This window comes from Sciurus carolinensis, chromosome 3 (assembly GCF_902686445.1).
Source record: "Sciurus carolinensis chromosome 3, mSciCar1.2, whole genome shotgun sequence".
Taxonomy (NCBI): Eukaryota; Metazoa; Chordata; class Mammalia; order Rodentia; family Sciuridae; genus Sciurus; species Sciurus carolinensis.
Window position 1 is genome coordinate 155,742,638 of NC_062215.1, and position 25,342 is coordinate 155,767,979.

General features: G+C 37.2%; 1 protein-coding gene across 1 annotated transcript; it reads left to right on the forward strand.

Annotated features, from left to right (window-relative positions):
• Positions 1-13,347: 13,347 nt before the first annotated feature.
• LOC124980623 (gamma-crystallin E) lies at positions 13,348-15,922 on the forward strand. The gene is made up of 3 exons (XM_047546400.1): positions 13,348-13,398; positions 13,496-13,738; positions 15,650-15,922. Exons 1-3 carry the CDS (start codon positions 13,390-13,392, stop codon positions 15,920-15,922), a joined length of 525 nt encoding a protein of 174 aa, XP_047402356.1. The 5' UTR covers positions 13,348-13,389.
• Positions 15,923-25,342: the final 9,420 nt, after the last annotated feature.

Here is a 25,342-nt window from a genome sequence, read left to right on the forward strand (position 1 = left end):
TTGGCTCTGCTGTGCATACTGGAAACCTGGGCAAAGTAGCGTTATTGGTGGAAAGCTATTGTCTTGCATGTGCACCAGGACTGCTCCCTGGGATGCTGGTCAAACTAAGCAAGCTGACACTGATGGTCTGCAACCTAATGAATAGAACCCCACTCTGAATGGGGGCAGGCGCAGAACTGAGGGTATCATGAAAAGGATATGTGTCACTCATCCAGCCAGATGCCACTAGACAAAACACCATAAGGGAGAAGGGCAGCTGCTTGGCAAAGTACCAAAGGTACAGAGGTGCTATCCGTCAGTCTGTCACCACTGCACTCTTCTTGGAGTAGTCTCTGATCCCTTATGAGGGTTCCCCAACAAAACATGTCTCCCATGCTGTCTCTGGGCACTTTTTTTGTCCTGTCTGCAACTTACTCCACTGTCCTGGCACTACTGGGCTGTGGATGAGATGTGTGGCCAGGGATCGGGTTTCATATATGGAGAAAGATGATTTTTAGGAATAAAACTTACAAACAAAAAATTGGACGACAGTGTAGCCTGTACATGTTTAGGAAGGACTTCAGCAGGTGTTCCTTGCCCTAAAAAAATCAAAATACATTTGTATTCTGATTTTAAAATGTGTTTCAGATTTTCCTCACCATGAGGTTCCTGTTGTTTTTGTCTACTCTTTAAAAATAAGAATAATGCAATTCCTCAAAGAGTTAAATTATCCAAAGGAGAAATAATGAGTAAAAATTAACTACTGGAAATGGCAGATCTAAATAACAACAACAAAAAAATCGTTGTTCTGAGAAGTGTACTCACTTTGAAAATAATGCATGAAAGTTTTAGACAAAGATCATATAGTTTGCTGGTGTAGGAAAATCTAATCAATAAACATTAGTGACATGAAGAAAAACCTTCATCAGAAATTAAAAGAAGTAGTTTAGTATAAATGGGCTTCTATAACAAATTGAAAAGCCTTTGATGGAGGAGGGAATTCTTGCAATTCTATGACAAATAATGTAAGTAAAGAAAGCATAACATTAATTCAAATCCATTTTGTGATAAAACTCATCACTTATTTAGGTAATGAAGATATATGGAACATGCCTTAGTAAATTAAATGTCAACAAATACTTTACCAGGAAATAAATTCTGCATAGTTTGAAAGTCAGGTATGATTAGAGACATTGACAGAGGTCACCAGTAATGGACTGAAATGTCAGCAGGTGTAATATTTCTCTCACTTTTCTTGGACCACATGACAGTTCAGGGAACTACTTGCTAGTGTGATTCAGGAACACTGTTTCCTAGCTCCCCCAAACTGGGCAAGATTATGTTAAGAAAGCAAAATGAAAATTTGCTTCATTTATATTCAAGTTTTAAATCTTTAATTTTTTAGTATCTTCAAAGTTTTGTTGGACAACATCTTAATTTGTATATATTTCCTTTCTTATGTGTTATTGCCAATATTTTTGTGTACTAAAATGCTGTGATCATCCTTTTCTGCTCTCTTATTACAGTATTTTATATAAATATCACCACCTGTACGTGCACACCAGTCTAGAATAGTTGCATGCAGAGATCGCTATCTTAGGTTTGTAAGGTTAACTAGATTTCTTGGTTAGAAGCAATGTTTTCTGTATTATTCTTCTGATGAAAGGTGTGTGTGCATGTGTTGAAGGAAATGTTGGTATTGATTTGCAATTTTATGAATGTCTGTCATTTCTGCAGGAAATCTTTCTTTCCTTCACCAAGGGCTTCTCCTCCTTCATTGTCAAGGAAACTCTCTTTTTCCCAATGCAGGAAAAAAGACCTGTCCTCTCAGGTCCCAGGTCTCAGAACTTTTATGTTTTTGTTTTGCCCAAAGCCAATGCTCCAACATATACAACCTTTCTCAGAGTTTTCCCTGCTGCGACAGGACTTGCTTTTGGAGAGGGAATGGGTGTTTACTGTATCCAGTTTTACCACCAGGCTCACCACATCTGACTCCTCTTTTCAAACAGTCTTCATGTTTCCTGAGGACCTTGTGTGCAGATGTGAGATCTCCAGTGGATCTGCTGGATTTGGAAATTCAATTTGCTGCTTGTAGGTAACTGGGAGAAAATAGTATATTTTTGCCCTTAGGTTGACTGAGGCATAGGCTGTAGATGATCTTATTTGTTCTTTTTTATTATTATTTGTATACGCTTGAGAATGTGAAGAGACCTTTGGATTTAGGTGATACCATCTGGAAAGTTGGAAATTGAACATGAGAGATTTGAAGAAATTTAAGATAATTTCTTAAACTTCACTCTTCACATTCTTACTTTCTGATCATGTTGAGTTTTCTAAGTTTATGATTTTCCTAGACCTAAGAAAAGAAGGCTGATCAAATGATCTCTGTTGTAACCACTCAAGTGTGCTGCTATAAGATGAAATTAGCCATAGACAATATGCAAACAAATAGAAGTAGCTGTAAAGTTTTATTTGAAAAAAAAATTATTTACAAAACTACATTTACAAAAGCTGGCAATAGTCTGAAATTGCCCCTTCCCAAGGTAAGGGACAACCATATAGCACACCCCAAAGTTCCAGGTACCCACCTAAGATTCCCCTCCTCACAGTCACCGACACACCCAGGAAGGTCACCAATTTTAGGTGGTTGAAATAACAAAGGAGTCTAATGAGTCAGATCTTTCTAATGCTCTCAAGTCAAGTTTAGCAAAACAGGATTACCTTCAGCTGCCTAAGACATGCTTTTTATATTGCAAGCAAATCAAATATGTAAATATAAATTTCTAAACTTCTATACATAAAATTTTCTCACAGTTTAAGAAAACAAAGAACTAACTAAAGAATGAAAGAGAATATATTCTAATTCATTCTTCTGTCCCCATCCTCAAACATATTTGTGGAAACGTAGGTGATCTGCAGGCTTATATAGTATTCTCTCCATGTAACTTTTAGGCAATTTTATTTTACCTTATTAGATTTTCAATAAAAGTTGGTAAGAAGAAATGTCATTTGAGAAAAATAAGAATCATTAACTCTATTTTTATTTTTAATTAATAAATAAAGCTTATGATATATATAGTGTTTTCACCTGGAACAAATAAATAAAAAAATAATTAATTTGGGGGAAAAGGAAATTGAACAATGAGTAACTGTTATTCTGTAGCAGTATAAAAGACTTAAGTGTAAAGTTATATTTCTGAAAAGATATTCTCTAGTGCATTAATTGAACTGTCTAAAGGGAACAAACAGCTCAAAGAAAAGTCAAGTAAAATTTACCTGTGCTTTCTAAAATACCCAGGAATGTGAAGTTCATCACTGTCTTTTTCCTTGTAATAGACATGTGCACACTTTCAATGGAAAAGCCAGCAGCTATTCCACCTTCCTCTTTCTTAACAGACAGGATAATTTTCATATCTGATTAGTTCCATGTCAATTTCATTCCCCTTTTATTGAAACCTAGACAAATGCCAATCAGAGCATGGCATTTTCCTAAGATTATCATTTTTCTAGACTGCCTTATATTTATGTAAAGTTGAATGCCCTTCTTATTTTTATTAGTTAAAATCAGCTTTCTGTTGCTTTCGCTCATATGCAGGCTATCTATACTCTATTTGTTAACAATTCTTTGATACATTGTTATTGTCTGATCTATTTTACAGTTAATGAAACTGAGGTATTCAAAGGCCATATGACATCTAAAATTCTGAAAATGCTTTATTCAAAACTCAAGATCTACCAGGTTTATCTATATATAGTTGAAGTGTAGTGCTATATTTTCATTTTGCATGATATATGAGGTTTTCATAGAATTTTTATTTAGATCAATAAACTGAGTTATTTACATATTAGTCAAACATTCATTTATCACTGTGGTAAATAAGCTAAAACCTTGAGTTAGAAATGCAATTCTCACAGAGTGTCATGGTGCATGCCTGCAATCCCAGTATCTTAGGAAGCTGAGGCAAAAGGCTTGCAAGTTCAAAGCCAACCTCAGCAACTTAGAAAGACTCTAAACAACTTAGAAAGATTCTGTCTCAAAATAAAAAATGAAAAGGGTTGGGGATGTGACTCAGTAGTTAAGCACCCCTGGGTTCAGTGCCTGGTACCAAAAACAAACAAACAAATAAATAAATAAATAAATAAATAAATAAATAATCTGGTTTCTATGACTTGTTGGTTATGTGATCAGGACCAAATAATATAATGTGGTCACCTGTTTTCTTCATCTGTGAGATGGAGAACAGTAAAATACCTGCTACATAAACCTGCTGATGATATTAATGAAGGTAATCCACATAAGGGATTTACATAGTGTCTGATATTATATGTTTTTCAGTAAATGTGAGCTATTATTTTACCAGGTTCACACATGAAATATGACTTAATTTTTTTCAGTACATTCAAAGTTCCATTCAAATGTCAATAAATATGAATATTTTGTCTCTCAGTAAGTACTTGATGGTGTAGAGCAAGGAAGGGACACATGAGCTAGGTATAAAAGAATATGTTTGCTTCAAGACAGCCCCCTTTTCAGTGCCCTACATTATCTATCAATCTTAAGATGTGTTAAAAATAGATAAAAGGATCAACCTCTTGTGTTTACTGAGTCTACTCCATCCCTGTCTCTCTGGTGACTCCTTTTGCATCCTATCAGTTGTTCTTTCTATGAAACCAAATGGGTGACAAGTAGTCAACAGGACTTATGTATTCATCAACCTCAAAGCAGGACAGTCAAGTCCTTTTTCCAGCTCTTCCATTATGCCATGGTATTTTATAGTGACATTATTTAGCAATGTTATATAGCAATGGATTTCACATTCTCAAGTCAAAGATAGGTTCAAGACTAGTAGAGTAGGATATAGAACAATTCAAACTGGCCAGGTCAGGAAGGTAGGTGGCAGAGGCGGTATGGATCCTGCTTGAAATACCAATTATAATACTTCCTTATGCTGAAATAACAATGAGTCAAAAAAAAAAAAAAAAAAGAGTAGCAGAAATTCCTTATCATGGCATAATGGAGGAACTGAAAACAGGACTTGACTGTACTGCTTTGGTTGATGAATATATAAATCCTGTTGACTACTTGCGGAACAATCCACAAGACAGAGTATGAACAAAGCAAATAAGAAAACAATTGCAAGAAAGATATATGTTATACATGAAGAGGTACAACATGGGTAGAAACTGCACTATAGGTATAAGAGGAGATATAAAGGTAGGAAACTTATAAAGTTAATTATAAAGTTAAATATGTTTGTTGGTATATTGATTATTTTTAGAAAGTTCACCAAGAGCCTGGTTATACTAGTTAAGTCCAGAGAAGGGAACTAGATAGCTGAAGGAGAAGGATTTGATGAGGAGGTTTTGGAACTTTGCTTCTCACTTGAATTTTGAATCATACAATTTTACCACAGACTCAAAATATGAAACAAAAATGGCAGTTTGGAAGTAGCTTAACACCATCCATGCACTCCTTTCTCATGACTCAGCTTATTTCCAGCCCACCTTCCATGAAATTCCCCTTTGAAAATTAAGTAACTTAACTTATTATTAATTTTTGTTCCGAATACCATCTCTAGAGAGAAACTGTCATCCAACAGGACACTAACAAGATGTCAGTGTACATGTGGTCAAAGTTTTTAAAAATAATTTAAAAATACTATTTCACTTGGAAAATATAGAAATGCATAAAGATGTTTATTCCTCATCCAGATGAGTAGCTTGTATTAGATTGTACCAATATTCTTTACATTTCATGTCATTTCTTTTTTTCAAATTTCTTTTCCCCTTAGGACTTTACTCTCACTGACTATTCAGGTGGGGCTCATTCTTGGATTTTCTCTTTCTGCTGTTGATTAATTCTGTCACTTCTTTCCTGCTCCTGGAGAAGGCTTCTACCTACCCTGAGCCATAGACAATAAGGTTGAGATTTTTCTTCCTGTTATTAGCTTTCTTGTATTGGAATACCCACTAGGGATATAGAGATTATCTTTTGGACCAGAAGCATCAAAAATAACACAGAGCTCAGAACTCCAGTTTCCTCTGATAAGCATGAAGCTTTCATTTGGTTTCTTATGTGGAACTGAACATCTTTGTGATTAATGTTCTTACTTGAAGTTACTAATGGACTACTTTTTCCTTTAAAAAGTGTATTTTTTTTCTTTATGCAGGATTTTGTTTTCATAATAGTATATTTAAATGGTATTATGAATGGCAGTAAATGAGGTACTATAGTGCTCCATTTGGCCCTAAGGGACAAAATGATACAGTAGGAAGAGTGTTAAACTAAACCTAAAGAAAACTCAGCTCTATTCTGAATTTTGACATGAATATTCTGGACCACATCTGCAAAATGAGGATATGAAGCCAAATGATTTCTAATGTGCTTTCTAGTTCTGAAATTCTGTGTGTCATCATGCTCCTTTGCCACTGAACGTAGAGAAGAAGAGTTTGAGCTTTATGGAAGTATTCCCTGGCCTATAGTGATGTGAGATCTCAAACACTTCCCCATAGGAGTTTAAACAGGGGAAATCAGCTCCATAGACTAGTGTATATACACTCTTCCAGAAGAGCATGAAGATGGGGTACTAGAGAAACTTCCAAGGTGCCTAACCAGGACATCCTCAATTTCACTTGTAACTGTCTATAGTAACGAAGGAAAGCCACACTCTGGAGCATAGGTCTGCTGGTTGATAAAGATGCTTAGTGCAGCCAGCTTCCGACCGGGAGCCTCTATGCTCTTCCCCATGCTCCTCAAGAAGAGTGTCTGTCAAAATATTCATCAAAATCATGAATCATAGTTTTCTAACTTTGCTACATGGTCATTTTGTTGGAAAATTAAACGCACACACACACAACAGAGTAGAATTTTACTGGATACTTAAGGAGGTAGGTGAGTTGCTGGATTATTATCATCTAATCTACATAACAACCATCGGAAGCACCATTCCTTAGTCTTCTCATCTGTAAAATGAGGGAGAAAAACAGTAGAGTTTGATAAGAATCAATGAGATAAAACTCACAAAGCACTGTGCACAGTTAGCACTGTCTGATGAGTGGTTGCTTCATATTAACATGGCGATGAGAACATAGTATTTAAATATGCCTACTGAATTGACCTTAATTGAATCCAATGAAATGCAGATAAATGATTTTCATTTCCTTCACAACTGCCAGTGAGCTGGGAAGGAATGTTAGTCAATAGTTTTGTGACAGATTTTTCAGTAAACCAAGTGCAGCACATCCCAGGTCCAGCAGGAATTACAATGCAGCTGAATAGTTGTTGATATTAACACATAGGCAGAGAGAATGCATAACAAAAGAGACCTGTTCTATGCAGGAGCAGAGAGAGAAGCACATGGCCAGGGTGTTCACCAGCACCATGCAGTGGAGAGAGGGGATATGTTAGTCAAAGTAGACTAAACTCCCATATTTTAACACTGTATAAAATTTTTGATGACCTCCTTGAAGAAAGTACTAAATAATATATGTCCTCCCTCCCCCATGTTAGAAAACCGTTAATCTGTCTTTGTCCCAGACTGATTCTTACAGAAAAATTTAATAGTAAATCTATACAGTTTCAGGGATATACTTTTAATACTTCGAGCCTTTTCTCAGATCATTATTTTTGTTTGTTTAGAAATACATGGTTGAGTCTCTCAGGCCTTTTTTCAAATATAGTAGCAGAGAGTTATGCATATATTTGGCATGAAAGTATTTTTGCTTGTTTTTAATTGGAGACGGTACCTTGTTTGGCACTTTGTAAAACTTTTCTGTGTATTTACTTTCTATCTTTTTTTTGGCTATTGATAAAATAAGCCTCATTTGTAAATACCTTGGAAATAGAATGCAGTTCTGGAACACCAGTCTTTATGTTATGAATTGGTTCAGCAGTCTGCTCTTATTTATGTTCAGTGAATGAAACATCCTAGCATGCTCCCATCAGTAGTATATCTCAGGTTTGAACCTGTTCCTACTGTCATTTTTTTAAAGGGTTGTTCCAGATCTTTAGCAGCAGTTATAATGTACAACTCATCCTGTGGCATCACAGCCCTCTCAGTAACCATAACTGTTTTCAGTTTCTGGGGGGAATACCAGCTTAAGTAAACTATGGGTGACTTACAATCCCATCCCAAATCAAATCTGAGTAGGTAGATTTAAAATAAGGCCATGAACTCCCTCAGTTTTCCTTCACTCATCATAAAAGTGAAGAAGATGCTAGAAAAGAGTAGCAGAATGAACTTTGATTTATAAAAACCTATGTGAAGGCTTTAAATATGAAAAATCTCCTCATGAAAGCATGAACATGGATTTATAGGTGAGGATAGAAAGAGAAAAGTAAGTACTTCATATTAAGTGATTTCACTCTATGTCGTACTCATTTTAAAAATATTCTTACATTTAAATGAATTTAAATCTAAAACATGGCCAGGTTCCTTGGCACATGCCTAAAATCCCAGTGGTTCAGGAAACTGAGTCAGGAGGATTACAAGTTCAAAGTCAGCCTAGGCAAGTTAGTGAGGGCCTAAGCAACTTAGAGGGACCGTCTCAAAATAAGAAGGGATAGGGATGTGGCTCAGTGGTTAAGCACCCCTGGGTTCAATCCCTGCCACCAAAAAATAAAGAAATAAAATAAAACATGGCATTTTACATTTATATGAGAATCAGTCAAGAAATTTCCTAAGTCTGGTCTGAGGATGCACCATTGTCTTTTTGTGCAAATATTTTTTCTAGTCCTATATTTGAAAATGTAGGACCAACCAAGCACAGAAGCTCACCACTGTTCAGCATACTTCCCCCATTGAACAAAGGGCACAGGGAAGCTTTGGGAGACGCTGGATATGTCCATGACCTTGAGTGTGTGATGGTGTTACAGGTGCTTGTGTTCATCTGACCCCATCAAATGGTATGCTAAATATTTGGAGTTCTTTGTACATCAATTATGCCTCAATAAAGCCAGTTTCAAAAAGAGAATAATAGGAAGAAGCCCATGTTCAAGCAAAATTTTAGAAATTAGATATTAATGAGGGTGAAACTATGAAAAGAAATATTCAATTATTTTACTCAAGGCTGCTATTTTATAAGATGAGGTGATTTAATTGTCAATATTCACTAAGATGATAAGAGTCTGAATAGAATCTCTCTAAGGAGCAATAGTTCTCTATTAATGTAATTTGCATCCAGCAAACTGTTGACTTACCTAGTAAACAATATAGTAATCTGAGAAAACAGGCAACTCTAATATATTCCTTTTTGGTGTCCTAATTTCCAGTCAAGAAACATAAAAGGATCATAAAACCAGTCTATCGTTGGCATCTGCTGATATTTATTTCTACTTTTTTAGTAAGAACAAAAAATGAATAGAATTTATGACCTCTAAAATCTCTGGGATCTCTAAACTGAATACCCTCATTGTGCAGAAAAGGAAATCAGTAAGTTTTTGTGAATTAATTACTGTCATAGAACTAACTACATATTAAAGGCATTTAATACGTAACATTAAAATACACCATAGGCCAAATGTTTTAAAATATACTACAAAACCATTATAGCATTTTAGTAATCTCTTTTTCCTTTTAGGATTTAGTCTGTTTAAAAAATTTTAGCAGACCATATTTTTTTTCTGATTTTCCCATAGTAAATGAAAGTCATCTCCTAGATTTTAGATATCTAGGTCAACTATATTTCTGTCTTTCATTTCCTTAGAAAAAAGAGCAGAATAAATTTTATTGAGAATCACAGTTTTATATAACCTAGGGTCGATTTTTGAAAGGCTTTTAGAGAAAGAAACATAGACAAACATTTTCTCTGGGCTACAACATTCTTAGATTTTTTATTGTATTTTGTCAAAGAGATAGTGTTTCTTAAGACATGAAATGACAACAATAAAAAGAAATGGAGAATAGGATATGAATCATAACCTCTGTAAAATATTTGTATACTTACACTTAAATTTTTTAGGCCTCAATTAATTTATTCTAGTCAGAAGTCTGCTATAATGAAGATAATGACGAAAATTTTTCAGGTAACATACAAAAATAATCACTACTTTTCCCTGAATACTTTTTAAAAATTTCTTTTTCTCTTGCTTTTACTGAATTATTTAAAATCAGATATTTAAGATAGAATATGCTTTAATCTTTGTTGAAAAAAGTTTAGCAATTTTAAAATAGAAAAGTAATCATAAACTTTAATTGTAATTTATTTCTTTTTCTGTCATTTTGGAGTCAGAGTTTTTTTTCAGATATGCATACATGTAACAGATACATACATACACTTATATATAACTAACACACACATGTACACACGTATATAACAGACTGTATCTTAAAATCCATATGATCTGATATACATCCACTTTCTCCTCTTTATCTTGTCTTGAAATTGAAATTTTACTTGTTTTTATCATGCCAAAATGATGGACAAATGTTCTGTACATGTTTTGAAGAGTCTGCATTGCACAACGGCTATCACAAACTACTTTAAAAATGAATTGCCTTCAAACTATTTTCTGCTATTAGTATGAATGCTACAAATTTATTAAAAGAAAATAGTTGTATTAAATACAGAGATGAATTGCAATGTATGGCCTTAATAGAAATGATCTGTGGTGGCCAGAGTTACTTTTCTGCCTCAGAAAATTAATATTCATACTGATAACACTTTGTATTTATTTACCAACCTTCTTTGAGAACCTGGATACATTTCTGTAATCAGTGTTAGGAATGCAGTTACCCCTTATTGAGACAAATTCAGTTACAGAAGTTTACTGTATAGCATATGATTTAGAATAGAAACATGCTTTGCCTTTAAATATTTTATTGTCAAGATGACACAAAAAGACTTCACAAAGAAACATAGATACCAGGAAATTTATTATTTGGATCTTGTCTTGGGAATAAAGACCTTCCACATTGATCAAAATTTCAAATAACAAAACAGTCGGTAGGAAGAAATAGGTTTTGTCAAATCCTTTTGGGAAAACATGCTATAAGCCTTTAGGAGAAACTAGTTTGGAGAAACGGGTGATTTGAGTTTTTCATATTATCTTGCCAACAACATACTGAGTAATGCATTCTTTATTAGATGGTTGTTCAACCCTTCATTCTACTTTGAATCATTTTCTAAAGGACTCCCCACCCCCACACCCCCAAAGAACTGTAAAGAAAAGCTTATGTTCTTTAGTAAAGCTTTTCAGAAAGCAGGAAGAAAAATAGATTATATTCCTGTTAAGATCTGTGCTCAGTGTTTCCTACACTGTTGTCTTCTTTTCATTCATAAAGGAAAAAAAATAAAGTCTTTCCCCATTATTTCCTAATATACAGAGTGATGATATTTATTTTCACTCTCCTATGAAGTTTTATTTAATAAGAAATCTGGATTGGAAATGTTGCTCAATGCTACAAAGAGCACTTGCCTAGCATGTATCAGGCCCTTGGGTTTAACCTCCAATATCACTAAATAAACAAGAAAAAAGGAAAAGAGAAGAAAAGAAATCTGCTCAGCACAAAACTTTATAGGTTAGAAGATTGAGGGTATAGTTGAAATTTTAAAAGCACCATGAATAATTGTATGAATCATCAATAGTTTTTTTTTTTTTAAATAAACCAATAGTTCATTAATTCACCTTGAAATAATGGCTAGAAAGAACTATTTAGAAACCTTTACTACAAAGCCCCAAACTGAAGTCAGCATCTAGATCAGACTGTGAATTTGTCAAAGCCCCTTTATGAGCACAGCTCTTTGCCAGCAAAGTTCAGAGCTTTTCCTGGGCCCCCATTTATAGGTTGATCCCTGAATGTCCAGAACCTTCCATGTGGTATCTCCCTCATTCTTGTTCTCCCTAGTACAGTGAACTGACCCCACTTTGCCAGACTTTATCACATCAAAGGTTATTAGACCTATCTTTCTTTCTATAAAGATCTTTCTTTTCACAAGGAAATATCTACCTATTCCAGGAAACTCACACAAACATGTGTAAAAAGGTGACAAACTGTACTGTAGTGAGTAGATAATGTATTTGTATTTTTTAAGGCTATCATAAAAGAAATGATGGCTAACAGCATTGGTTTTAATGTATTTATTTTTAAAACATTATTAAATAATAAGGCTCCATTTTCAAGTATGATTGTGTATAAAACACTAAAGTATAAAAATGCTCTGATTGAAGTTGGGGGCATTAACAATAGCATTTCCCTCTCTTCCTCCATCCTGCACTCTGAGTGGTTCTAGTACCTTTCTGTGAAATTTCTGCAGTTCCCCATACACCAGCAGATGAGTGCAGCAGAGAAACTAAGGGTGTGCACATTACACTAGTACTACATGCTAAATATGACTAGTGGTTCACAACAGAGGTTAATTTTGCTGCTCCCCAAATGTGGGCATTTGGCAATGTCTGAAGACATTTTTAATTGTCATAACTTTCGGAATAGGGAAGGGTATGCTATTCTGGCATCTCATGGGTACAGAGAGGCTAGGGATGCTTCCTAACATCATACAATGCACAGGACAGTTCACAGAGCATTTTCAGCCCAAAATGTCACTACGGCACTGGTGTGAAGAAAGCTGACTTTAAAGAGAGTGGATGGAGTACCAGGAGTTGCTGGAGGAAGCTGGGTGGGGAAAACTCCAAATGCGGGAGCCAGAACTAGAGAGCCAACAGGAGCTGATCCCGGGCTGGGAAAACAGAGAAGACTAAAGCTTTGCAAGATTGTGGCATCACAAATGATGTTACATTTGAATGTTCCCTTGCATTGAGATTCCCCAGGTCCCACTGTCTCCAGGGAGCAGAGCTGCGGCCTGGGTTTAATCAGGGCTTCCTTCTGGCCAACCTCCTGTCACCTACCTCCCCATTAGTTGTCTGATCACCTACTTATCAGCACCTAGGATCACAGGGAAGTTCTCAGCGGGAAACCCCATCCTCCTTCAGACACCCGTGGAGAAGGTAAATTCACCCCTAGGTTCCGCATTTTCACGTGAAGAAAACGCTCTCTAATTTAAACGCCCCCTGCTGTGGCCCGTTCTGACCTCAGACTTTGTCACTATCCAGCTTGTTACGGAAAACGAAGTCATTTTGAAATTTTGAAAGGTAAATAAAATATTTAATTTCAATTATTAACTCGTTAAGCATCTTTGCTCAATTTCAATTTCCCAGACAGGCTTCATTTAAAGGCCCGAACGGCATCAAGTGACACTGCTAACCAGGTCATCAATTCGAAAGCTCTGGAGAGTCTAAGAGAAAACATACAGCCCCCATCCCCCCACCCCACGGTCATTATATAGAAAAGAGAGAAAACGCCCTTGCTCCCCGCGGGCCCCTTTTGTGCGGATCTGCCAACGCAGCAGCCCTCCGCTATATAGACCGCCGGCCGCGGCCCCACGCTGAGCTCGCACCGTCCGCCTCCACCAGCCATGGGGAAGGTGAGCCCGGCGGGCGCCCGGGGCCGGGGAGGGGCGCTGGCACCCGGGCCCCACGCCGCCTCAGGCCTCTGAGCCCGCGCCTCGCCTTGCCTTGCAGATCACCTTCTACGAGGACCGGGGCTTCCAGGGCCGCCACTACGAGTGCAGCAGCGACCACTCCAACCTGCAGCCCTACTTCAGCCGCTGCAACTCGGTGCGCGTGGACAGCGGCTGCTGGATGCTCTATGAGCAGCCCAACTACTCGGGCTGCCAGTACTTCCTGCGGCGCGGGGACTACCCCGACTACCAGCAGTGGATGGGCCTCAGCGACTCCATCCGCTCCTGCCGCCTCATCCCCCACGTGAGTCCGGTGCCCTGGGCCCTTCCTGCCCTGCGTCACCTCAGTGATCCAGACCTGTTGTCCACACCATGGACTAAGGGTGGGATGGCCGTCGCCTTCTTTCTGGCTCTAACTATAGTCTCTCTCCGTTTATTAACATCTCCAAGGTTTCCTTCCACTGAAAAGCGTGTGATGCAAAGCTTTTAACTGGACATTTTATTTTACTTTGCTAAATCAAATTCAACTCTGCTGGGAATACTTAGTGCAAGGTTTAATTCAGAGCTTCTTCGTCACAGGGCATGAATGGGCAATTAGGTAACTCTGGGCCGTCAGTTGGCCTTTAGTCTGGTTACAGGGCCCTTTCTCACTTTCTTCACATGGGGATTATAAGAGCAGCTTGATAAGGATGAAAGGGAGTTACCTGACACCTGGCTAGTCACCCCTCCCAAACTAGAATTAACTCTGAAGAACATCAAGGTTCTCTGGTCTTTTGATGAAGCATTATCCAAATCAAGCCCCAGAGCCAGGAATTCCACAGTTGATTCTCTAATATGGAAAATGAACTACTTTTGTGAAGTTTGAAACCCCTCAAAGTGTGTAATTCCCTGATAGGACCCAGAATGCAATTAGGAGCCTAAACACCTACCACCCTATTCATTATCTGATCACCCTGCTTAGCCCATAGTATCATGGCAAGGTTTTCTTAGAGAAAAATCCCATCCTCCTTTAGGTACCCTGTGGAGAAGGTAAATTCACCCCTAGGCCCCATATTTTCACATGAAGAAAAGGCTCTCTAATCAAATCTCCCTCTGCTGTAGCCCATTCTGACGTCAGACCTGGTCACTACCCTCCATATTAGAGAAAATGAAGTCATTTATGCAATTTCCACTTTCTAGTCCTGACTTCTGATTCCAGGTTGTAAGCTCTGGGCTTCATTTTCTCAGAGAAGAAGGAATATCTTATAATGGTAGTTCCACACATGCCAGGCTGTCCTACAAATCAAATTTGGCTACACACATGTGAGTCCTTTGCAAGCCGTGAATCCCTGACCTGAGGGAAGATACCTAATGTGCAGTCATTTATACCCCGAACTGAGTCCTTTATAAGAATTCTTCCTAGAGAGGGTTTGCTTGGGGAAGAAGAAAGACACTGAGACATTGGTGCCTGCTGAGAAGGAACAAGCAGATACAGGAAGAGCAGGAGCTCAAGATACCAGAGAGGATTTGCTCAGCACAAACAGCCTCACCTCCATTTTTCTAAGTTTCATACTCTTGACCCTGTACAGACCTCCTTCATGAGCTTGAACTTAAGTTTTTGTCCATCACCTGAAACTGATTAGCAGAAGCCAATGTTAGAGCTGAGAAGCAAAGCCCAATCTTAAGATGGTCTTGCTTTCCTGAAACAGAAAGAGTCAGAAGCGCTGTCTGGGCTGAGCTTTCTTCCTGACTTGCAGCCAATCTGTGCCTCTTGCAGGAGAAGCAATCTGACTTCCTCTCTAGCTTCCTCTACTGAGATTCTAAACAATGCCTTTTGCCAGAGGTATATTTGTCCTTATACTCTAATGTCTAATTATTTCGTATGTCATCCAAGGAAAGCTTTAGACCACCACAAATCTATGAAATGGAGAACAAAACAAATGCGTAAAAAAATGTTACTTCAAAATGGTCCTGAGCCGAGTCAGTCATATGGTTCCTGCAGCTTGCAGTACCAGAAAACGCTAGGGAGCATCATTCACATCAAAGGAATGGTAGATGGCGCCCTCTTGAGTTTCACATTTGTAGAGGTGCTGGTTTTGGCAATCTCTTTTAATTTGGTCACGTTTGTTGTGGAAAAAATAAAGACGTGCCCATGACCCAGGGGCGTGTGCGATAGGTTGCTGAAATGAGGTCAGGTTTTCTGATGTCCCCTCGTCTTCTCTTGCTGGACCCACAGTCCAGCTCCCACAGGATCAGGATCTATGAGCGAGAGGACTACAGAGGCCAGATGGTGGAGATCACGGAGGACTGCTCCTCTCTTCAGGACCGCTTCCACTTCAGTGACATCCACTCTTTCCACGTGCTAGAGGGCTACTGGGTCCTCTACGAGCTGCCCAACTACCGGGGACGGCAGTACCTGCTGAGGCCGGGGGAGTACAGGCGCTACCACGACTGGGGCGCCCTGAGTGCCCGAGTGGGCTCTTTGCGGAGGGTCATAGATTTCTATTGAAATATTTCACTCTATTCATTTCTCCATCCGGAAACTAATAAAATTTTTCCTGTGTTTCATGCAATAATGGATTCTTCTTTTCCTTTCAACCTCCTTAGAAAGGCTCAACAAAAATAAAGCCAAGAATGATGTGGGTTTCTTACATTTGACCGTAGAAAAAGTGGTATAGGGTTACATTAAGAGCACAGCCTCTGGAACCACTGTGGAGTCCCAATTACTTACTAGCTTTGGGGGATAGGGCAAGTCACTTAGCATATCTATGCCTCAGTTACCTAATTCGTAAAAATGGGACTAACACTCCTCTCTCCATAAGGATCTTCTATAGATTAAATTGGTTAACATTTCTACATTACTGACTATAGCTTTGCATATAGTTTCCAGGAAGCTGTTCTGTAAACTCATGTGGAACATCTGGTTACCACTCTTAATTGATTGGGTGATTGCATTAAGGAGGATGGCCAAGTGAAACTACATCAGAGGAAGATAGAGTTATAGGTCTATTTGTTAACCTAATGACGTTTAGCATATCTGAGGTCTAAATATATGTGAGTGGCTAAACAGATTTGTTAATACTTTGTGTGTCTAAAACACAAATATAGGAACCAAGCACTACCTTAGTAAAGAGCCCAAAGACTCTGGTAAGTGTAGTTCTTCCTAAGAGAGACAGAGAGCACCATGGTGGTGTTCTCTGGGAAAAAATGAGTATATACACCATACAGGAGTCAAGGCTGAAGGCACATGATCTGGAAAATGAAATGCAGTAATGCAAAGTTCAGAAGTGAATTATTGGCTGAGCAGATAGTTTCCCTTTCTCGGATCAATCATTATGAAACCTAGTTCATGAATCAGTATTTGATAGTAGTCCTAATACTAGGAAAGAAAAAAGAAACTTTGGGGGGCTTATTATTTCATGAAATTCAATATATCTTTGCAGGAGGAAGGAGTTTATCAAATGAAATCTAAGTAGGCATTCTATTATACCAAAGGTTTTCTTTAAGTGAAAAATACTAGACTTTGTGTGTTTACATGGAATAGAGAAAAAAATAAATTGCTATTCAGCTGAGGAGTTTGCCTTAATTATGAAACTAGCAACCTTTTGCTGAAATTAGTTCATGGTGAGCTAAATGATCGTGATTAAAAAGAACCACTGGAAATAATTTTCTACTTGAATAAAAATGTCAATCAGCTAGCAAATATATGATTTCCAAAATCCCAAACATTAAAGGAATAAAATTGCCAGATTATTTATGCCTAACATTTTATTTACCTAACACGCACACATGCTCCAAGATATTTGAAGAAGTTTGAAGGAAATTTTAAAACCACTCTGTCCAATGCAGTAATTACTAGTCACATGTGGCTGATGAACACTTGAAATGAGTTCAGTCTGCATGAAAATGTACCTTAAGTGTAAAATACCCACTAGGTTTCAAAGACCTAGAATGCAAAGTTAAATGCAAACATCTCTTAATAAATTTTCATATAATTTAATGAAATAATATTTTTATATATTAAGTTAAATAAAATATTTACCGTGTTTTTAATTTTTTTTTAATGTGGCTACCAGGAAATTTAGGATCACATTTATAACTCTCATTACATTTGTATAGGGCAGTGATCACCAAGACATCCAACTAAAAAAAAAAAAAAAGACAGATTGAAATTTGTATTCAAATAAAGCTCAGCCTTTTGGCATTTTAATTCAAGATATTTTGAAAATCGAGTGTCCTATAACGTTCTGGAAATTAAGAGATAGCAGATGCCATGTTTAAGTTTTATACAATCACCAATTCCCTGATAAGGAGATATTCATTTAAACTTAACTTCTGCTTGTGACTGAATGAAAAATGGGGCTGGAGTGGGTTCCTGTCTTCCTCATTATGTGCTTGTGAAATTTGCTACACAGAATTGAAACACACAATTGAAACTTGAATAGCAAATACGGATTCTGTAGGCATAAACCACTTCTTCCTTCAGTTAATTCTCCCCACTCTTACTGCCCAGGGACAGTCCTTCAGTTACCCCCAAAATTTTCATTCTGGGGACTAGCACATTTGCTTCACCTACTACATTTTCAACTTGTACAGTTAACATCTCAAACACATTTGTGTCTTCTAAAAAGCTCTAGCAGAGTGTGACTGGTTCAAAGCAAGCCCAAAGGTAATGGATGAAAACATTCATAAAAGGAGAAAGCATTTGTGAATTGGTTTCTGAGGAGTTGGTAAAATAGCTCGCTCTATACAGCACATTTTTGAGGGAGAGGGCCATAGCCTAAGTGAGGCAGGAGGTGTAAACCTAATTGCCCCCGGGGGCCAAGAAGGTACTAGGAATGTGGTGAACTGCTAGTGAACAGTGGCAGGGAACCATCAGGGTCAAACTAACTGGAAAGTGCATGTCCTACCTGAAGGTATTGTGACTCAACGATTTTCAAGAATATAGAAAATGTGATTTAACAGAACTAAGGGCTACTCAGTTGCTATCTCTGAATAGATGCAGTCTGCCCTAAAAATGAACACCTCAGGCAGAAACAGACAGGATCATGGGGCTTTCACAAAGAGCAATCAGAATTGCCCTTCGCATTCCACCACAGTCTGGTGGCTACGGAATGTTCCTTACTATGACTGATTTCTCATGTGTTCAACGCATTCTCCACAGAGACCAACTGTAGCCATATTTTCCAAGTGGAAAGAAAAATCTGTCCTTTACTAAGAGCTATAGCCAAGCAGGAAGGAAGTGGTCACTCATCAGTCAGTGTCTGGCTGCTAGGCCACCCCAATTACATACTGACCTATTTGACCTGCAATTTACATTCACAAATGAGGGCAACAGAGGACACTTTGAGTATCTTTTCTCTATGCACTTTCTGTTTTATCTCCCCCCATCCTTCTCCTAGTCCTTATTTCTATTTATTCATTTTATTTTTTCAACTACTAAAAAAAAAAAAAATAGGACAACATGGAGTCCAGGCTTGGAAGACAATTAAACAAGAGGGACCCCAGATGCTTCCTGCCCTATCAATGGTTCTGACACATTCATAGATTAGATTTTTGTTAGAGCCAAAGAATAAATTCATATTCCAAACAGAGGGTAATGGCAAAATCCTGCATTTCAGTTATAGGACAATTCAAATGAACAGATTTTCCCTGCAAGATGCAAGCCCTGATATTTTGCAGTAGCATTTGAAAATGTCTGTCAAATAGATGAGTGAGAGTAACTTTTTATGAAATTTGAAAAACAAAACCTAGAGAATTTGGGAAGTCCATGAACTATTTATTAACATGTCCAACAGAAAACCTGAATACAGCAGGCTGTTATTTGTGAACAAAATGCTAATAGAGCAATGATAAAGAAAAGGCGTATCATAAAGGAATACTATTTTTTCTAATCAAGTGATGGTTTTCAAAATTCAGTTGGAGTAGTTTTTAAACAAGATGAAGGCTTTGTAAAGTTTCCGAGAAATCTGAACATGCAATTATGTTTATCCTGCCACCTTAGTAGCCAGAGATGTAGGAGCTGTCAGGCTGGCAGACAAGGAATTCTCAAAGTCATGGAAACTAGAATTTTGATAAAAGACTGAATGTTGAGTGATAAATTCTTTACAACACTTGAGAGATAAAGAGTAACTTTAGTAAGAGTTTAGGGTACAATTAATTTCTTAGGAAACCCTTTACCCTGGCCAGTAGAAGAGGTACACATCATACTTACTAATTAAATGAATGCAAAAACTAAAAATATTTGATTCATAACTAACATACATCAATAATAGCAAAACCTTACAAGTAGTGTGCATTTCACACAGTGACTGTGTCTGATACATGCTCACTTGTAAATTTATATCACACATTAACCAAATCAACTTAAAAACACCAGATTAAAGGAAGAACGAAAGAGAATTCAGAAGGGAGAGTAGACATGCCTTCAAGATGTAGTTTACTTCTTTATAGTTTTTATGTTTACTTTGTGAAAATTAAGGCAGTGGTATATTTTCCAGACTACTTTCTTAGAAGCTCTCAGGCTGCATGTTGACTTTGGAATAGTCAGTTAATAAGGAACAGAAGAATGTCACTGTTCCTCAATCTAGATAAAAAGTCATGCCTTCCCTATGTCCTTGCCTTTAACTGTGTTTTGCATTTTTGCAAACCAATATTCCCAATTATGAATAGTTCATCTCCAATAAATATACCTACCTGATAGCCCAAGTTGTTGCATAAAACAGTGAAGTGGGAATGGTCTTCGTAGTAGGAAGCACTTGCATGAAGATCCTTGCTTCATGCACAGACATGCAAGCAGCTTTGAATATATTACTGAACCTGTCAAAGTCTTGATTTCTTTGTCTATAAGATAGACAGAGTGAAATCTTATATATTTGCCTTGAATAGAGTCATGTGCAGACTAGGCATTTGATAATTTCCTCACTGAAATTGATTGCTGTATGTTATGGTTTAGATGTGAGGTGTCCCCACAAAGCTCATGTGAGAGAAAAAGCAAAGCAGTTTAGAGGTAAAATGCTCAGGGTATGAGAGTCTTAACCTAATCAATGTTTTCATCACTTGAAGAAATTAACTGAGTGATAACTGTAGGCAGTAAGGTTTGATTGGAGAAGGTGGGTTGCAGGAGATGTACCTTAAGGGGTGTATATTTTGTCCCTAGTGAGCCAAGCTTAATCTCTCTCTCTACATTCTGCTAGCCATGTCCTGAGCTGCTTTCCTTTTCCACCATGATGTTCTGTCTCACCCTGGACCCAGAGTGATGGAGCCAGACATCAAAGGACTGAGACCTCAGAAACTCCCCTAAAATTGTTCTTGTCAGGTCTTTTTGTCAGAGGGAGGAAAAAACTGAAAAAAAGCCCACTCTATATACCTAGTGATTTATGGTTAAAAACATTTTACTATGTTGAAAGTATTAGGAAAATCTTAGATTTCAGAGTTTCACATTTCCTTATTGGTAAAATGAGGATTATGAGAAATGTGAAAACACCTAACATTGTATCTGGTATGTTTTCATAATTTAAAAGGACTGTGTATTTGAGATTAATTATTGACCATACAGATTTACAAAATATACTAATCTGAACTTTCTATTATTAGGATTGGTTTTATCTATTGAGTTGCCATCAGTACATTTTTAAAACTTAGCAAAATATCTTAGACTAGAAAATCTGGGCTCTCAGAATTCTAATCCTTCTTTGTTAGATATTAATAGGATTATACTCAATGCCTTCCTATTTTAAGTTCATTAGTAAATTATTGCAGCCTATGAAATACCCTCCTCATAGTACCATAAAGCATCTACTTTCACAGTTTCACATTTTCCTTTGTCAAAAGCATGACAAACTGAACAATGGAAATTGGAACAATGGAAACGGGTTTTCATTTGGGAAATAAGCTTCTGGGTTTTTCTGTTTCTCTGAGTGGCAGAGGTTTCTATTGCCACTCAGTGCATGTGATAAGAACCATAAATCAGGGTGAAAGGAAATTTCCCTTTGGGGACCAGGGAAAAAATTTTGGACAAAAGACAGTTCATCCAGTAACTGAAATGGTCTCTTCCTGGGCATCAGTTTTTACTGAGGGTAGAGGGCTGAGGATTTCATCAGGATTTACTAACACTCCAAAAATATCATTGAATGTCTTTTGGACCCACAAATAGTGTTCCATTGACCCTTCTCAGGAATCATCAGGATCAAGGCAAAAATCAACATGGTAGGAAGTAGTGGAAAGGGGCAAGTGGAGGAAGGTCTGGTGCCTCTTTCATCTGGCTCATTTATTTGTTCTCATATTTTATTCTACTGTTCCCAAAGGGAAAATATAGCTGACCATGAAATATGATTTTGATATCATAAAATTAGATAATACTGATGATTATTATAAAATTGGTCATTATAATTAAAATGATAATATTGTTTCTGACTTCAAGGACCATAATGCACATGTAATTAATGTAATTTATTTAACTCCTATTTTCATTCACTACCTTCTGTCATAGAACACAAAATATCACAGTCTAGCCTCTCCAAGATCCATGTTGAATCTTGTAATTCTGTTGAATATTTTGACAATGAAATTTGGTTCAAACATGTTCTTTCTGAAGTACCATACTTTATTCTAGCAAATTTTCTTGCACATTATCAGTCAATTATTTGAGGAAGAAAAGTACATGTTATGTGAATAATTTATGTTTTTATTTCCTATAACACTCTCTCCTCTGAATTTATTGACTGTATGGTATGGAAGCAGGTAAGTACTGTTGGCTGACTACCCAACATCTGTCACCTCCTTCCTTTTTCTTAAGAAACACCAGCTGTTCTCAAGTGTTCGGCCTGCCTCTTGTGTTCAGTGCCTGCTTCCTGTGTTCAATGATATTCAGAGAAGCCAGTGTCCACCCCCAGCTCAAAAGTGGTGACCAATCCTAACTCCTTCAATTCTGCCTGTCTATCCAATAAAAGAAGTCAGTCTTAAGCCATATAGCTTATAACATTCTCTATGACTGATACCAGACAAAGATTGATATACGGCCAAAGTGGTGCAAATCCTTTTATTTTATTGTTGTAGAAAAGCTCTCCCTTTATCCTGTGGTGTTACCTGTGTTGTTATTGTCTTGAAATCTATTGGGTAAATTGAGCATTTGAAAATTCCAGAGTCTATTCCATCTTAATAAAGCCAATACATGGAGAAAAGCAAAGCCAAGGAATAGCAGAGAAGCTGACATCATATTTTAACCATGCTTGGAGCTTCTCCTCACTCTGAACCTCCTCTTACATGAGATACTAAATATCCTTAGGCCTTAAATTAATTAGAGATAGAATTTCCTTTACATATAGCCAAAAGCATTGTCAATTATACAGATAAAGACTCAATCTGCCTTCAGTGTATGAGAAATCCCTCATGAGTTTAATCCAATTACATTTGTGCAAATCCCAGGCACCAGGTCGTTCAGATGTGGACACATGACCAGGTTTGACTCATCATATTAAAGAACTTCAAATCTGTAAACTGAAATTTTTGCAGATATGAACTTTCTTTTGATTTCATTGGATAAAAATGGGCAGCCAAATAGCTCTGGACTTTTCAAATACTCAATTTATCTTTTTTCTTTATGCCATTTTGAACTGAATTTTCTTTTCCTTGCAGCTGAAAGCATTTTACATGAGATTTGTCTCTAAAAAAAAAAATGCTAGTTTGCTTTTATTTCTGGTTGAGTTTTCATTTTGGGGGGTCTGTAATCAGCATCCTAATGAATAGAATTACTTGCAAAATTATTTGCAAGATTTGAAAAGGCTAGAAACCCATTCATTAAAACAAACAAATCTCTAGCCAGGAAATTAAATCGAGATGAATGAAGAAATGGAAAGTATATCCTTTGTCTTTTCAAGTTTATGGTCTGTGGAGCACCTGTCCTGGTGTCCCTCCCTCGCACGACTCATGTGTGGAGAGTAGCAGATTGGCCAGCTGCCCACCGAGTTTTCTACGGTAACGGGGACAAGCTTCAGCAGTAAGAGATTACCCTGATCACTGCCACCATTGCTTTCACCTGCCTCAGGAGCACAAGCAATCCATGCTCTGAATTTAGAAAAATTACAAAAGTTAGTGCCTGCACAATTTTTGTTTGTCTATTGATGTGACTTATATTTTGAACCTATAAGTACTAAAATTAGGCCTTTTTTTTTCAAATTAGTTCTACTGGAGGTAATTTACATTACTATAGTGATAATCTCATTGTTGAGAAATATTTTTGGAATTTTCTCCTTTTGAAAACCTCCTATAGCATTTGACATATTCTTTTTTTAATCTTTCTTTTTTAAATTTTATTTTTATTCATTGTTCACAAATGGAGTACAACTATCGTTTCTCTGGTTGTCCACAAAGTAGAGTCATACCATTTGTGTCTTCATACATGTACATAGGGTAATGCTATTTGTCTCATTCTATTATCTTTCCTTCCCCCGCCCCCTCCCCACCCCTCATTTCCGTCTACACAACATCTTTCTTCCATTCTTCCCTTACCTCCCCCTGCTCCTATTATGTATCATCAACCACTTATTAGAGAAATCATTCAGTCTTTGGTTTTTTGGGATTGGCTTATTTCACTTAGCATGATATTCTCCAACTCCATCCATTTACCTGCAAATGCCATCATTTTATTGTTCTTTATGACTGAATACCATTCCATTGTGTATATATGCCAGTTTCCTTATCCATTCATAAAGGCATCTAGGTTAGTTCCACAATCTAGCTATTGTGAATTGAGCTGCTGTAAACATTGAAGTGACTGAGTCATTATAGTCTGCTTATTTTAAGTTCTTTGGGTATAGGCCAAGGAGTAGAATAGCTGGGTCAAATGGTGGTTCCATTCCAAGTTTTTTAAGGCATCTCCATACTGCTTTCCAGAGTGGCTGCACCAATTTGCAAGCCCACCAGCAATGACATATTCTTTTGATAATTGCAACTTGTCAAAATTGAGTGAATTTTCTATTAAATATGGAATCAACTTATTCACCAGCACCAGTGATTTAGGGGGATGAATGAGGTAGATGATTAAATGGATAAATACAGTTTTTGATTAAAAAAAAATGAAGTGAGGCTAAGAAATGTATCATTTGAGCACATGTTGAATATTTTTTTCTTATTTGAAGAATCCTGCTACTGTCCTCAGGAATAAAGGGAAAATGTTGAACGAACCAACACAAAATTTTCTAGAAGCATGCTGGACTACTATGAGAAATGTCTTCTTGTGATCATGAATGTTTTCTCTGTTAAAATATTCAGCGAAAATTCAGTAAATATTCTGGAGGGGAAACATTGAGAAGTAACCTGTGAAATGAATGCTTGACCAAAAATAAGGTTATGAGAAAAGTGGGAACAGAAGAAATAATGTTAACACGGTGATTGTTGGAAGGGGAGAGGTTATGTCCAACCTAGAAAAAAATCTGAGCAAAGTCTTTCCTGGGCCTTATTTACAGGGTAGGAGAAGAATGGATACTGCATGGTACTGCCGGATCCCAAAGGCTCTGACAGGTAAGAGGGGTGGGGTCACTGCCAATGATAGGATCTACTCTATCTCACCTTAAATCAAATACTCCTTCTACTCTTTGCCTTCTTATCCTTAGACTCCTAAGATTCATTTTAGTTCAAGTCAATTGTGCAATTATGCCTTTCTGATTTAATACCCCACACGTAGTCTTAGGCTTAGTTCTCAGACCCAGCGATTTTCTATGGCGTAAAGGGAAAAAAAAGTGACTTTTTAAAAATCATTTTTACTAGATAAAGAAGATCTAAAAGAACTGTTTTCATGTTTTTCAGGATTTTATTTTCCCCCAAAGACTTATCATGGCTGTTACAAAGGAACAGGGATGACATATATATTAAAATGTATGGAGAAAAAAGATTTAAGTCTAAAACAAACCCACTCCCATTTGAAGGCAAA